This window comes from Somniosus microcephalus, chromosome 3, assembly GCF_052327205.1.
Source record: "Somniosus microcephalus isolate GS21.2 chromosome 3, FLI_Smic_1.0, whole genome shotgun sequence".
NCBI lineage: Eukaryota > Metazoa > Chordata > Chondrichthyes > Squaliformes > Somniosidae > Somniosus > Somniosus microcephalus.
Window position 1 is genome coordinate 43,495,339 of NC_140989.1, and position 15,390 is coordinate 43,510,728.

The 15,390-nt window shown below is 57.6% G+C and overlaps 1 protein-coding gene across 1 annotated transcript; it reads right to left on the reverse strand.

Annotated features, from left to right (window-relative positions):
* Positions 1-524: 524 nt before the first annotated feature.
* Positions 525-14,943, reverse strand: LOC147121008 (uncharacterized). The gene is made up of 2 exons (XM_085977629.1): positions 14,022-14,943; positions 525-672 (listed from the first exon to the last, which is right to left on the reverse strand). Exons 1-2 carry the CDS (start codon positions 14,921-14,923, stop codon positions 525-527), a joined length of 1,050 nt encoding a protein of 349 aa, XP_085833755.1. The 5' UTR covers positions 14,924-14,943.
* Positions 14,944-15,390: the final 447 nt, after the last annotated feature.

The following is a 15,390-nucleotide window of genomic DNA, read 5'->3' on the forward strand; positions in this document are numbered from 1 at the left end:
GTGGGTCAATGGTGGGTCAACTCCCTGCCGACTCCTTGGGGTACAACGCAGCTCCTGTACCTGAGAATCTATCTTTGCCCTGCCGAGGAAACCTGGCCAGCGAACTGGGAAGCGCTGGAGGTCAAAGTCCAGGGTGCAGGACAGGACTTCTCTGAGTGCTGTCCTACAGGGGTCGAGCTATACTGTGGTACCGGTTGGTCACTTTGATCCCTCCCCGAGTTTGTCGCCAAGATTCAGAGGAAGCTCATTGACTTCTTCTGGGACAAAAGGAGGCTTTGGGTCTCTGCCACAGTTCTGAGTCTCCCGCTTAGGGAGGGCGGTCAGGCACCGGTGTGCGTGCGTACCCAGGCTTCGACTTTCCATCTTCGGACCCTGCAGAGGTACCTGTACATCGCGGATCTTCCTAGATTGTGTGCGCTGGCGACGTATTTCTTCCGCCAGATGCACAGCCTCAATTATGACACGCAGCTCCTGTTTGTAAAATTGGGGGGTAACCGTGCCTCCTTGCAGGAGCTGCCTGTCTTCTACCAGGAACTGATCAGGATCTGGAACATGGTCGCCTCCAGGCGGAGTTCTCCCCCATCAGGAGTGGCGGCTATCCTCTGGGAGCCATTGCTCAGGAACCCGCACCTCCACGACCACGGGTTCAGGTGGCTGGCAGAGGGCAGGGCCCTGGTTGGCAAGATGACCAGAGTCAGGGAATAACTGGATGGCAGAGGAGCAGTCTGGATGTCACCAGAAGAGCTGGAACAGCACATGTCCTGGCAAGGCGTCCGGCTTGCAGCCAAAGCCATCCCGTCGCTAAAAATGGCACTTGGCCCTGACTCCACTCGGTGTGTCAAGGAGGCTTAAGTGTGTGGGGCGATCCTGTCCGAACTGACCCCAATTCGGACGGAATTTCTCATCGGTGCCAGGCCCTGAAATCTCCTTTGGGAGCCGGCACCTCACACCTTGAGCTGTCTCTGGGAAATCTCCTCCATGCCTTTCCATTCTGCAAAGAGGGGTTTCCTGAACAAGCTACTCTTGCACACTCTTCACTTTATCATCCTTGTCTGCCGTCCAGACGTGCCCTGGCACACCACCTTGCCATCTGGAGGAGGAGGGGATCCCCAATGGAGGACTCTCTACATGGGAGTCCTTCCTTTATCTATTGGGATTTGGCGTGGAGAGTGCTGCATGGGGCAGTCCCGTGCAATAAGGTTTCGAGTAGGTTCACAGACTTCTAGACCACCTGCATTTTCTGTGGCCTGAAGGAGTCCATGTTCCATGTATACATAGAGTGTGAGAGGTTGCAGCCCCTCCTCCACTATGTGAAGGGGCTGCTCCTCAATTTCTGGTTGCACTTCAGTCCCACGCTCATGATCTTTGGTCACCCGGTGAGGAGGTGAGCAGGCAAGTCGGAGGACCACCTCATAGGACTGCTCCTGGGCCTGGCCAAGGTGGCCATTAACAGGTCCAGGCCGCGTGCAGTCGAGGGGGTTGTTCAGCCCGACTGCTTACCTCTCTTCCGCGGCTATGTTTGCGCCAGGTGTCCTTGGAGATGGAGCACGCGGTGTCCACCTTGAAGCCTTCCATGACCAGTGGGCACTGACCGGAGGGACTGGAGTGCTGCATCACCCCCCAAAACGGAATTTTGATTTAATTTGTTAAGTTTCCTTTAAACTTTGTTTAAGTTACAGTTTTATTGGTTGTGCCCCTTTAAAAGAGGGCAACTGCTTCCTTTTTTATTGATAATGGCACCAACAATCAATTACTGAAATTAAACATAAAGAGGTTACTTCTCAATGTTCTTTCGTGGAGTCCTTACCATGGGGTTCACTATGGGCATTCCAATATATGTCCATTTAATGGAGGTGGAACAGGAGCAAGAAGAAATGACAGAGGCATGCAGGATAAGGCTACAACAAAGGAGAAGAACAACAACTCGGAGGTACCCTTCCACCAGAGTCTCCAGACCATGTCACTCCCTCGATAATGTCTCAGAAAGGATCTGCTTAAAGAGGCAATGGTTGAGTGAGAAGAAACTCTGCCTACTGTTGCAAATTGATGTTCACACACAAATGACTGCTATGCACAGACAATGAGACCCTGCACTTGAAGAAAGCAGCAATTTGAAAAAATGAATGATCATTCTCTGATGCTGCAAAGTCTATGCCAAGTGTAGTTGGGCGCGTAGCAAAACACGGCTCCAGCTCTGTCATTACCAGAGTGGTGAGATGTGCCCTGCGGATGCTGGCAAGGACTCTCTGTAGTGTAAATGTTGAAAGCGTCATTGCCTTCAGTCTCACGAGTAGTGGTGTGTGGATGGCTGACTGTGTCTGCAGAATCTCTTGATGCACCTCAGTCACAGCTTCCTTTCTGACCCGCCATTGTGGCCAAGTAGCTGACCTTGTTTCAGTTGATCTGCTGCAAGTTGTGCATCAATCAGGGGCCCGATGGGGACTCGGGGGAGGGACCCCTCATGGCGGCCTGGTGCTGGAGGTTCCAGCATCATGGGGCCGGCGGGTGCTTGAGATGTGCCGATAGTGGCGTGGACACCTGGCCTCATGTAAATGAGGTAGCCTCCCATTGACCTCACAAACTCTAGTGGGGTTGGCACTGGAAGGCTTGGGAGGAGGGGGGGTGGGGTGGCGCAATCCCAATGTAACTACCAGGACTGTGTCCTACTGATTTTTAGAGCCTATATTTGGTATCATTTTCAGGGAAGGTTAGAAGGAAACAATCATGAAAAGGAAATTGGAGAAAGAGTCCAGAGTGGGGAGAGACAGAAATAGAGTGAAACTGTTTCATCACAGAGACATGGACCATGTACCGCAGGCACCTCAAAGCACTGGAGAGGTACCACCAACGCTGCCTCCGCAAGTTCCTGCCAATCCATTGGCAGGATAGGCGCATCAACGTCAGTGTTCTTGCTCAAGCCAACACCCCCAGCATCGAAGCTTTGACCACGTTCGATCATCTCCGATGGACGGGTCACATCGTCCGCATGCCCGATACGAGACTCCCAAAACAAGCGCTCTACTCGGAGCTCCGGCACGGCAAGAGAGCTCCAGGTGGGCAGAGGAACCGCTTCAAGGACACCCTCAAAGCCTTCTTGAAAAAGTGTAACATCCCCACCGACACCTGGGAATCCCTGGCCCAAGACCGCACAAAGTGGCAGAGAAGCATCCGGGAAGGCACCGAACACCTCGAGTCTCTTCGCCGGGAGCAAGTGGAAGCCAAGCGCAAATAGCGTAAGGAGCGCACGTCAACCCAAGCACCCCACCCACCCGTCCCTTCAACCACCGTCTGCCCCACCTGTGAAAGAGACTGTAGGTCCCGCATTGGACTCATCAGTCATCTGAGAACTCATTTTTAATGTGGAAGCAAGTCATCCTCGGTTCCGAGGGACTGCCTAAGAGAGAGAGAGAGACTTATACCTTAATTTCCTTGACATCATTGCCTTCAAACAGAGACCAGCACACCACTGAGTTATTACAATCAAGCTTTTTAAAAGAAGCCATTCCTGCATGTTATTTCTCTGTTACTCAGTCTTCGAAAGCCATCATCGTAACTACCATCAGAAATAGTACCATTCCATAACTAACCAAGCGTCTTAACTCAAAATAATTAACTTTCTTCTGAGACAATAGTTGAAGTTTGCTTGATTATCCCCCCAGAGCGTCTTGAAATTTGTTGTTAATGCCACAGGAATAGAGCATCAGTCTTCAGCTGCAATTAACTCCGCCTTCCAGCTCTTACCCAACAGAAATACAGGAAAACCCATGGGAACACTGTCGCAATTTGCAGTTGGAAGGGGAAAGATCAATTTAAAGATTCCGCACATCACAACATTTTGAAATGTATCATGCCTACAATTTTAGCATTTCCATTCTATCTATATATTTACAGCAACTTGCATTTATACAGGAAATGTCCCAAGGCACTTTGCAGAGGTACAATCCTATGCCAAGCAGTGATAGAAGTGTTAGGGTAGGTATCTGAGGCATGGCCAAGCAAATAAATGTTGAAGTTTCAGACCAAGAAGAGGAAAGAGGTAGAAAAGTGATGAGATTTAGGAATAGAGTACCAGAAGGTAGGGCTGGAATGGCAAAAGGCTCAGCAATCCAAACGGGAACAGAGGATGGACGGCAATGCAAAGGAGACCAGAGTTGGATGAGTAGATAGCATGGGCTGGCAGGCAGGGCTGGAGGAATTTACAGAGGTAGAGAGGGGCAAGGCTATGGAAGGATTTGTAAATGAGGCAAGGATGGATGGCCCCTTGGCTCTCCAACCAGAAGAATTGTCTTTCCTGATTCACTCTATTAAAATCTTTCATAAATTTTAAAAGCTTCGATTAAGTCATCTTTGAGTCTTCACTGCTCTAGTGGAAATAGCCCCAAGGGAAAAAATTCATAGTCATCAGCAAAGTCACCGGCAACTGCAGTTAATGGCCGCAACACTAACCGAGTGAAATTGGTCTGGGGGACATGGAGATTGGTGGCACAGCATTCACCTTCTGTGCAACGCCGTCCTGGTGGCGTTGCTGGAGGGATCCTGGATGAAGTTGTTGGGGTAAAAGAGAAGCCTTCCCTCCTCTCAAGTGGACTCCTGAGATAAGGGGTCGACACTTGCCCTATAGCAACCACGAATTCACCAGACGGACACCTTGGATAAGTTTCATGATCTTTATTCAAGCATATGCATGGGGAAAATCTCAGTCTCATCCCAGAGAAAGGATTCTTCCACCGAGCATCAAATACGTACAGCAATTATACCCTAACTTGAGGCGTGCACCCCTCGTGCACCCCCCCTTTTACGATCATTGATTGGTCTACAGAATAGGCGAAGGACTGTGTCCATTCAATGCCCCTTATCAGGGAGGTTGCTGAATGGTTCAGAGAAACCCATCTTTACAGTATTCGCGGGCTAATTTATCTGTTCCTGCTCTGGCCAGGAGGTGCTTACATCATGCTTTGAGAATCTGTATGTCCTGCCTTATCTTAAGCAAGGACAAAGGACCAGCTTATTAGTTTTACAGTTCCTGTCTTATCTGGGTCCTACATTCCTAAGCAAGGATAGGAGACAAACTTATTTTCCACTAATTTTAATTCTAAGAAGTTATTTTTGTCTCCTTACAATCCCCCCTTATGGCCCTTGGCGATATGCCCAGGCCAGGCCATTTCCCTATTACTTTCTCGTGGGTGAACCCCAGGTTTGTCCCTCTGTTTGGGTAGCTACTTCCCAAACTGCAGGATCAGCCTCTTGACTTTCCCATCGAGGTTATATAAGATAAGTCCTTTCTGCCGGACTTTTAAAATTTGCCTTATCCAGTTTTTACTTATTGCTCTCGCTATGGCTTGTCTCTTATTCCTGCTACATTTTTGACAGGATAACAACAACAAGATCACCAATACAATGCCTTGTACGACAACCAATACATGTGATATTATCCTTATCCAGGGGTGTATTTGCACATTGAGTCTAGCATTCCGAAATTTAGTATACCAAGGCCGACTAGCCAACATTTCTTCAGTGTCCTTTTGTAGCTTATCTATTTCTTCCATCAAAATAACATACTTTTGTCTCTGCTTCTGAATGTCATGCTCCAGTTGGGTCTGTTCTTCATTCAGTTCGGGTATCGGTTTTCCTTGTGGCCTTATTGCCTTTGTATACCCTTCTCAGATAGTGTCCGTCACTGTCCCACTAATAGTTTCTTCTTTTAGTTCAGGATATATGATAGGATGATATACCCATTTATATGCGTCTCTTCTTGTAGGGTAAAGCAGAAGTCAGTATCCGTGATGGCACAGGAGGTGGTTCCTCCCTTATTCATAACTGTCATGTTAGGTGCCTTGGTGCTCACACACCATTCTCCATTCCCCGCGGGGCGGCGGGTGCTCACACACCATTCTCCATTCCCCCGCGGGGCGGTGCCTTGGTGCTCACACACCATTCTCCATTCCCCGCGGGGCGGCGGGTGCTCACACACCATTCTCCATTCCCCCGCGGTGCCTTGGTGCTCACACCATTCTCCATTCCCCCGCGGGGCGGTGCCTTGGTGCTCACACCATTCTCCATTCCCCCGCGGTGCCTTGGTGCTCACACCATTCTCCATTCCCCCGCGGGGCTGTGCCTTGGTGCTCACATACCATTCTCCATTCCCCGCGGGGCGGCGGTGCTCACACACCATTCTCCATTCCCCCGCGGGGCGGTGCCTTGGTGCTCACACACCATTCTCCATTCCCCGCGGGGCGGCGGTGCTCACACACCATTCTCCATTCACCGCGGGGCGGCGGTGCTCACACACCATTCTCCATTCCCCGCGGGGCGGCGGGTGCTCACACACCATTCTCCATTCCCCCGCGGTGCCTTGGTGCTCACACACCATTCTCCATTCCCCGCGGGGCGGCGGTGCTCACACACCATTCTCCATTCCCCCGCGGGGCGGCGGTGCTCACACACCATTCTCCATTCCCCCGCGGGGCGGCGGTGCTCACACACCATTCGCCATTCCCCGCGGGGCGGCGGTGCCTTGGTGCTCACACACCATTCTCCATTCCCCTGCAGGGCAGTGCCTTGGTGCTCACACACCATTCTCCATTCCCCGCGGGGCGGTGCCTTGGTGCTCACACACCATTCTCCATTCCCCGCGGGGCGGCGGTGCTCACACACCATTCTCCATTCCCCGCGGGGCGGCGGGTGCTCACACACCATTCTCCATTCCCCCACGGTGCCTTGGTGCTCACACACCATTCTCCATTCCCCCGCGGTGCCTTGGTGCTCACACACCATTCTCCATTCCCCCGCGGGGCAGCGGTGCTCACACACCGTTCTCCATTCCTCGCGGGGCGGTGCCTTGGTGCTCACACGCCATTCTCCATTCCCCGCGGGGCGGCGGTGCTCACACACCATTCTGCATTCCTCCGCGGGGCAGCAGTGCTCACACACCATTCTCCATTCCCCCGCGGGGCGGTGCCTTGGTGCTCACACACCATTCTCCATTCCCCCGCGGTGCCTTGGTGCTCACACACCATTCTCCATTCCCCGTGGGGCAGTGCCTTGGTGCTCACACACCGTTCTCCATTCCCCCGCGGGGCGGCGGGTGCTCACACACCATTCTCCATTCCCCCGCGGGGCGGCGGTGCTCACACACCATTCTCCATTCCCCCGCGGGGCGGCGGTGCTCACACACCATTCTCCATTCCCCGCGGGGCGGTGCCTTGGTGCTCACACACCATTCTCCATTCCCCGCGGTGCCTTGGTGCTCACACACCATTCTCCATTCCCCCGCGGGGCAGCGGTGCTCACACACCATTCTCCATTCCCCTGCAGGGCGGTGCCTTGGTGCTCACACACCATTCTCCATTCCCCGCAGTGCCTTGGTGCTCACACACCATTCTCCATTCCCCTGCGGGGCGGCGGTGCTCACACACCATTCTCCATTCCCCTGCAGGGCGGTGCCTTGGTGCTCGCACACCATTCTCCATTCCCCCGCGGGGCGGCGGTGCTCACACACCATTCTCCATTCCCCCACGGGGCGGTGCCTTGGTGCTCACACACCATTCTCCATTCCCCCGCGGGGTGGCGGTGCTCACACACCATTCTCCATTCCCCCGCGGTGCCTTGGTGCTCACACACCATTCTCCATTCCCCGCGGGGCGGCGGTGCTCACACACCATTCTCCATTCCCCCGCGGCGCGGCGGTGCTCACACACCATTCGCCATTCCCCGCGGGGCGGCGGTGCCTTGGTGCTCACACACCATTCTCCATTCCCCGCGGGGCGGTGCCTTGGTGCTCACACACCATTCTCCATTCCCCGCGGGGCGGCGGTGCTCACACACCATTCTCCATTCCCCGCGGGGCGGCGGGTGCTCACACACCATTCTCCATTCCCCCACGGTGCCTTGGTGCTCACACACTATTCTCCATTCCCCCGCGGTGCCTTGGTGCTCACACACCATTCTCCATTCCCCGCGGGGCGGCGGTGCTCACACATCATTCTCCATTCCCCCGCGGGGCGGCGGTGCTCACACATCATTCTCCATTCCCCCGCGGGGCGGCGGTGCTCACACACCATTCTCCATTCCTCCGCGGGGCAGCAGTGCTCACACACCATTCTCCATTCCTCCGCGGGGCAGCAGTGCTCACACACCATTCTCCATTCCCCCGCGGGGCGGCGGTGCTCACACACCATTCTCCATTCCCCCGCGGGGCGGTGCTTTGGTGCTCACACACCATTCTCCATTCCCCTGCAGGGCGGTGCCTTGGTGCTCACACACCATTCTCCATTCCCCCGCGGGGCGGCGGTGCTCACACACCATTCTCCATTCCCCGTGGGGCAGTGCCTTGGTGCTCACACACCGTTCTCCATTCCCCCGCGGGGCGGCGGTGCTCACACACCATTCTCCATTCCCCGTGGGGCAGTGCCTTGGTGCTCACACACCGTTCTCCATTCCCCCGCGGGGCGGCGGTGCTCACACACCATTCTCCATTCCCCGCGGGGCAGTGCCTTGGTGCTCACACACCATTCTCCATTCCCCCGCGGGGCGGCGGTGCTCACACACCATTCTCCATTCCCCCGCGGGGCGGCGGTGCTCACACACCATTCTCCATTCCCCGCGGGGCGGTGCCTTGGTGCTCACACACCATTCTCCATTCCCCGCGGGGCGGTGCCTTGGTGCTCACACAGCATTCTCCATTCCCCGCGGTGCCTTGGTGCTCACACACCATTCTCCATTCCCCCGCGGGGCGGCGGTGCTCACACACCATTCTCCATTCCCCTGCAGGGCGGTGCCTTGGTGCTCACACACCATTCTCCATTCCCCTGCGGGGCGGCGGTGCCTTGGTGCTCACACACCATTCTCCATTCCCCTGCGGGGCGGTGCCTTGGTGCTCACACACCATTCTCCATTCCCCCGCAGGGCGGCGGTGCTCGCACACCATTCTCCATTCCCCCGCGGGGCGGCAGTGCTCACACACCATTCTCCATTCCCTCACGGGGCGGTGCCTTGGTGCTCACACACCATTCTCCATTCCCCCGCGGGGCGGCGGTGCTCACACACCATTCTCCATTCCCTCACGGGGCAGTGCCTTGGTGCTCACACACCATTCTCCATTCCCCCGCGGGGCGGCGGTGCCTTGGTGCTCACACACCATTCTCCATTCCCCCGCGGGGCGGCAGTGCCTTGGTGCTCACACACCATTCTCCATTCCCCCGCGGGGCGGCGGTGCCTTGGTGCTCACACACCATTCTCCATTCCCCCGCGGGCGGCGGTGCTCACACACCATTCTCCAGTCCCCCGCGGGGTGGTGCCTTGCTGCTCACACACCATTCTCCATTCCCCCGCGGGCGGCGGTGCTCACACACCATTCTCCATTCCCCCGTGGGGCGGCGGTGCCTTGGTGCTCACACACCATTCTCCATTCCTCCGCGGGGCGGCGGTGCTCACACACCATTCTCCATTCCCCCGCGGGCGGCGGTGCTCACACACCATTCTCCATTCCCCCGTGGGCGGCGGTGCTCACACACCATTCTCCATTCCCCCGCGGGGCGGCGGTGCTCACACACCATTCTCCATTCCCCCGTGGGCGGCGGTGCTCACACACCATTCTCCATTCCCCCGCGGGGCGGCGGTGCTCACACACCATTCTCCATTCCCCCGTGGGGCGGCGGTGCTCGCACACCATTCTCCAGTCCCCCGTGGGGCGGTGCCTTGGTGCTCACACACCATTCTCCATTCCCCCGCGGGGCGGCGGTGCTCACACACCATTCTCCATTCCCCGTGGGGCAGTGCCTTGGTGCTCACACACCATTCTCCATTCCCCCGCGGGGCGGCGGTGCTCACACACCATTCTCCATTCCCCGTGGGGCAGTGCCTTGGTGCTCACACACCGTTCCCCATTCCCCCGCGGGGCGGCGGTGCTCACACACCGTTCTCCATTCCCCCGCGGGGCGGCGGTGCTCACACACCATTCTCCATTCCCCGCGGGGCAGTGCCTTGGTGCTCACACACCATTCTCCATTCCCCCGCGGGGCGGCGGGTGCTCACACACCATTCTGCATTCCCCCGCGGGGCGGCGGTGCTCACACACCATTCTCCATTCCCCCGCGGGGCGGCGGTGCTCACACACCATTCTCCATTCCCCGCGGGGCGGTGCCTTGGTGCTCACACACCATTCTCCATTCCCCGCAGTGCCTTGGTGCTCACACACCATTCTCCATTCCCCGCAGTGCCTCGGTGCTCACACACCATTCTCCATTCCCCTGCGGGGCGGCGGTGCCTTGGTGCTCACACACCATTCTCCATTCCCCCGCGGGGCGGCGGTGCTCACACACCATTCTCCATTCCCCTGCGGGGCGGTGCCTTGGTGCTCACACACCATTCTCCATTCCCCCGCGGGGCGGCGGTGCTCACACACCATTCTCCATTCCCCCGCGGGGCGGCGGTGCTCACACACCATTCTCCATTCCCTCACGGGGTGGTGCCTTGGTGCTCACACACCATTCTCCAGTCCCCCGCGAGGCGGCGGTGCCTTGGTGCTCACACACCATTCTCCATTCCCCCGCGGGGCGGCGGTGCTCACACACCATTCTCCATTCCCTCACGGGGCGGTGCCTTGGTGCTCACACACCATTCTCCAGTCCCCCGCGGGGTGGTGCCTTGGTGCTCACACACCATTCTCCATTCCCCCGCGGGGCGGCGGTGCTCACACACCATTCTCCATTCCCCATAGGGCGGTGCCTTGGTGCTCACACACCATTCTCCATTCCCCCGCGGGGCGGCGGTGCCTTGGTGCTCACACACCATTCTCCATTCCCCCACGGGGCGGCGGTGCTCACACACCATTCTCCATTCCCCCGTGGGGCGGCGGTGCTCACACACCATTCTCCATTCCCCCGTGGGGCGGCGGTGCTCACACACCATTCTCCATTCCCCCGTGGGGCGGCGGTGCCTTGGTGCTCACACACCATTCTCCATTCCCCCTGCGGGGCGGCGGTGCTCACACACCATTCTCCATTCCCCGTGGGGCAGTGCCTTGGTGCTCACACACCGTTCTCCATTCCCCCGCGGGGCGGCGGTGCTCACACACCATTCTCCATTCCCCGCGGGGCAGTGCCTTGGTGCTCACACACCATTCTCCATTCCCCCGCGGGGCGGCGGTGCTCACACACCATTCTCCATTCCCCCGCGGGGCGGCGGTGCTCACACACCATTCTCCATTCCCCGCGGGGCGGTGCCTTGGTGCTCACACAGCATTCTCCATTCCCCGCGGTGCCTTGGTGCTCACACACCATTCTCCATTCCCCCGCGGGGCGGCGGTGCTCACACACCATTCTCCATTCCCCTGCAGGGCGGTGCCTTGGTGCTCACACACCATTCTCCATTCCCCTGCGGGGCGGCGGTGCCTTGGTGCTCACACACCATTCTCCATTCCCCTGCGGGACGGTGCCTTGGTGCTCACACACCATTCTCCATTCCCCCGCAGGGCGGCGGTGCTCGCACACCATTCTCCATTCCCCCGCGGGGCGGCAGTGCTCACACACCATTCTCCATTCCCTCACGGGGCGGTGCCTTGGTGCTCACACACCATTCTCCAGTCCCCCGCGAGGCGGCGGTGCCTTGGTGCTCACACACCATTCTCCATTCCCCCGCGGGGCGGCGGTGCTCACACACCATTCTCCATTCCCTCACGGGGCAGTGCCTTGGTGCTCACACACCATTCTCCATTCCCCCGCGGGGCGGCGGTGCCTTGGTGCTCACACACCATTCTCCATTCCCCCGCGGGGCGGCGGTGCCTTGGTGCTCACACACCATTCTCCATTCCCCCGCGGGGCGGCGGTGCTCACACACCATTCTCCAGTCCCCCGCGGGGTGGTGCCTTGCTGCTCACACACCATTCTCCATTCCCCCGCGGGCGGCGGTGCTCACACACCATTCTCCATTCCCCCGTGGGGCGGCGGTGCCTTGGTGCTCACACACCATTCTCCATTCCTCCGCGGGGCGGCGGTGCTCACACACCATTCTCCATTCCCCCGCGGGCGGCGGTGCTCACACACCATTCTCCATTCCCCCGTGGGCGGCGGTGCTCACACACCATTCTCCATTCCCCGCGGGGCAGTGCCTTGGTGCTCACACACCATTCTCCATTCCCCCGCGGGGCGGCGGGTGCTCACACACCATTCTCCATTCCCCCGCGGGGCGGCGGTGCTCACACACCATTCTCCATTCCCCGCGGGGCGGTGCCTTGGTGCTCACACACCATTCTCCATTCCCCGCAGTGCCTTGGTGCTCACACACCATTCTCCATTCCCCTGCGGGGCGGCGGTGCCTTGGTGCTCACACACCATTCTCCATTCCCCTGCGGGGCGGCGGTGCCTTGGTGCTCACACACCATTCTCCATTCCCCTGCGGGGCGGTGCCTTGGTGCTCACACACCATTCTCCATTCCCCCGCGGGGCGGCGGTGCTCACACACCATTCTCCATTCCCCCGCGGGGCGGCGGTGCTCACACACCATTCTCCATTCCCTCACGGGGCGGTGCCTTGGTGCTCACACACCATTCTCCAGTCCCCCGCGAGGCGGCGGTGCCTTGGTGCTCACACACCATTCTCCAGTCCCCCGCGGGGTGGTGCCTTGGTGCTCACACACCATTCTCCATTCCCCCGCGGGGCGGCGGTGCTCACACACCATTCTCCATTCCCCATAGGGCGGTGCCTTGGTGCTCACACACCATTCTCCATTCCCCCGCGGGGCGGCGGTGCCTTGGTGCTCACACACCATTCTCCATTCCCCCACGGGGCGGCGGTGCTCACACACCATTCTCCATTCCCCCGTGGGGCGGCGGTGCTCACACACCATTCTCCATTCCCCCGCGGGGCGGCGGTGCTCACACACCATTCTCCATTCCCCATAGGGCGGTGCCTTGGTGCTCACACACCATTCTCCATTCCCCCGCTGGGCTGCGGTGCCTTGGTGCTCACACACCATTCTCCATTCCCCCACGGGGCGGCGGTGCTCACACACCATTCTCCATTCCCCCGTGGGGCGGCGGTGCTCACACACCATTCTCCATTCCCCCGTGGGGCGGCGGTGCCTTGGTGCTCACACACCATTCTCCATTCCCCATAGGGCGGTGCCTTGATGCTCACACACCATTCTCCATTCCCCTGCGGGGCGGCGGTGCTCACACACCATTCTCCATTCCCCCGCGGGCGGCGGTGCTCACACACCATTCTCCATTCCCCCGTGGGGCGACGGTGCCTTGGTGCTCACACACCATTCTCCATTCCTCCGCGGGGCGGCGGTGCTCACACACCATTCTCCATTCCCCGCGGGGCGGCGGTGCTCACACACCATTCTCCATTCCCCCGCGGGCGGCGGTGCTCACACACCATTCTCCATTCCCCCGCGGGGCGGCGGTGCTCACACACCATTCTCCATTCCCCCGTGGGGCGGCGGTGCTCGCACACCATTCTCCAGTCCCCCGTGGGGCGGTGCCTTGGTGCTCACACACCATTCTCCATTCCCCCGCGGGGCGGCGGCGCTCACACGCCATTCTCCATTCCCCGTGGGGCAGTGCCTTGGTGCTCACACACCATTCTCCATTCCCCCGCGGGGCGGCGGTGCTCACACACCATTCTCCATTCCCCGTGGGGCAGTGCCTTGGTGCTCACACACCGTTCTCCATTCCCCCGCGGGGCGGCGGTGCTCACACACCATTCTCCATTCTCCGCGGGGCAGTGCCTTGGTGCTCACACACCATTCTCCATTCCCCCGCGGGGCGGCGGGTGCTCACACACCATTCTCCATTCCCCCGCGGGGCGGCGGTGCTCAGACACCATTCTCCATTCCCCCGCGGGCGGCGGTGCTCACACACCATTCTCCATTCCCCTGCGGGCGGCGGTGCTCACACACCATTCTCCATTTCCCCGCGGGGCGGCGGTGCTCACACACCATTCTCCATTCCCCCGTGGGGCGGCGGTGCTCGCACACCATTCTCCAGTCCCCCGTGGGGCAGTGCCTTGGTGCTCACACACCATTCTCCATTCCCCCGTGGGGCGGCGGTGCTCACACACCATTTTCCATTCCCCCGCGGGGCGGCGGTTGTTTCGGAATCCCGTGTCATTGGCGTAATACTCAATGTGCACCCTTCCATTCGGCCATAACCACAGTCATCCTTGGTCATTCTCGGTGGTTCTCGACATAAAACAACTTGGTTATTTCTATAACAATCATCTATGTTAATACCCCTGGTACTGTTGTTCTCTTTAATCACATGTCTGGACAAGTCAGGGTAGCGTAAGCGAGTTTGGTTCCTTATCTCCCCTATATTGTTTGTTTGGTATAAGGGATCTCCTTTTGTTACATCAGACTGCAGTATTGATAGTACAAATCCTATTATAGTTAAATGTCCGGTTATGCATCTAGCTTTTGGTATCCAAGCATGACTATTCCTCCGTACCTCACACGTATGAGTCATGTTTTTATCTAAGGTCCAATTGTTAAATACATCATTCGGTATCCAATCCAGCACTTCTCCATTTTGGAGTTGCTCTAGGTTACGTTGTACTTCACTAAGTATCCATGCTCCGTACCCTGCACAAACTGTTTCCGACTGTAGTTGCCGGCTCACGTCGTCCCCTGCTTTGTTTATCAAATTTATAGTTCTGGCGTGGTCCCGCAATGGGTGGGCCACTTGTAGCAATTCTCCCTCCGTACCATCACCTAGCTGTGCCTGCAGTCTTTGATTATCCCCTTCCTTACCCAACAATTCTTGTAAGATTCGGATTAGGGCATCAACCCGATCGTCTATGGTATGCAGGCCTATAGTGCTCACCGTCGCAACCCCTGCCGCGTATCCCACGCCTGCCGTTTCTAGTATCCCTCCTTTCTCCCGGTCCCCTTTTCTACCTGTCCTCCTTTTCACATTAAATGTCATGGTTCTTGATTCAGGGCCTTCAAGAGCTCGTAGGGTCAAGTTATTGTAAAGGTTTACGGCTTCCTTTCCACAAAAGCTGGGAATGGTTATATCCGTTAGGTTTAGGAACACCGTAATTATTCGTTGGCGTACCCCAAAGTGTATTTTATCCTTGGTTTTCTTTATTACCAATCCCCCTTTTGCTCCTGATTACAACTAACGTCGCTCGAGTTTCTGTAATACAGGAAACTTTCGATTAACCGGCCCCTACATAACCGGAACGCTCTATCCACCGGCAAAATTCAGGAGTCGGTTCAGGTAACTTTTTTTACTTTTAGTTACTATTTTTAATTGATTTGTTGCTGTGCAAGGGTGTAGCAGAAGCTCTTGCTAAGCTACAGAGACGCTTGCAACTTGTGCCGATTGTTTTGAAGCTGAAGCAACAGGGTTTGTTGCTTTATACGGAGCTCTGAATTGTTGATGAACCA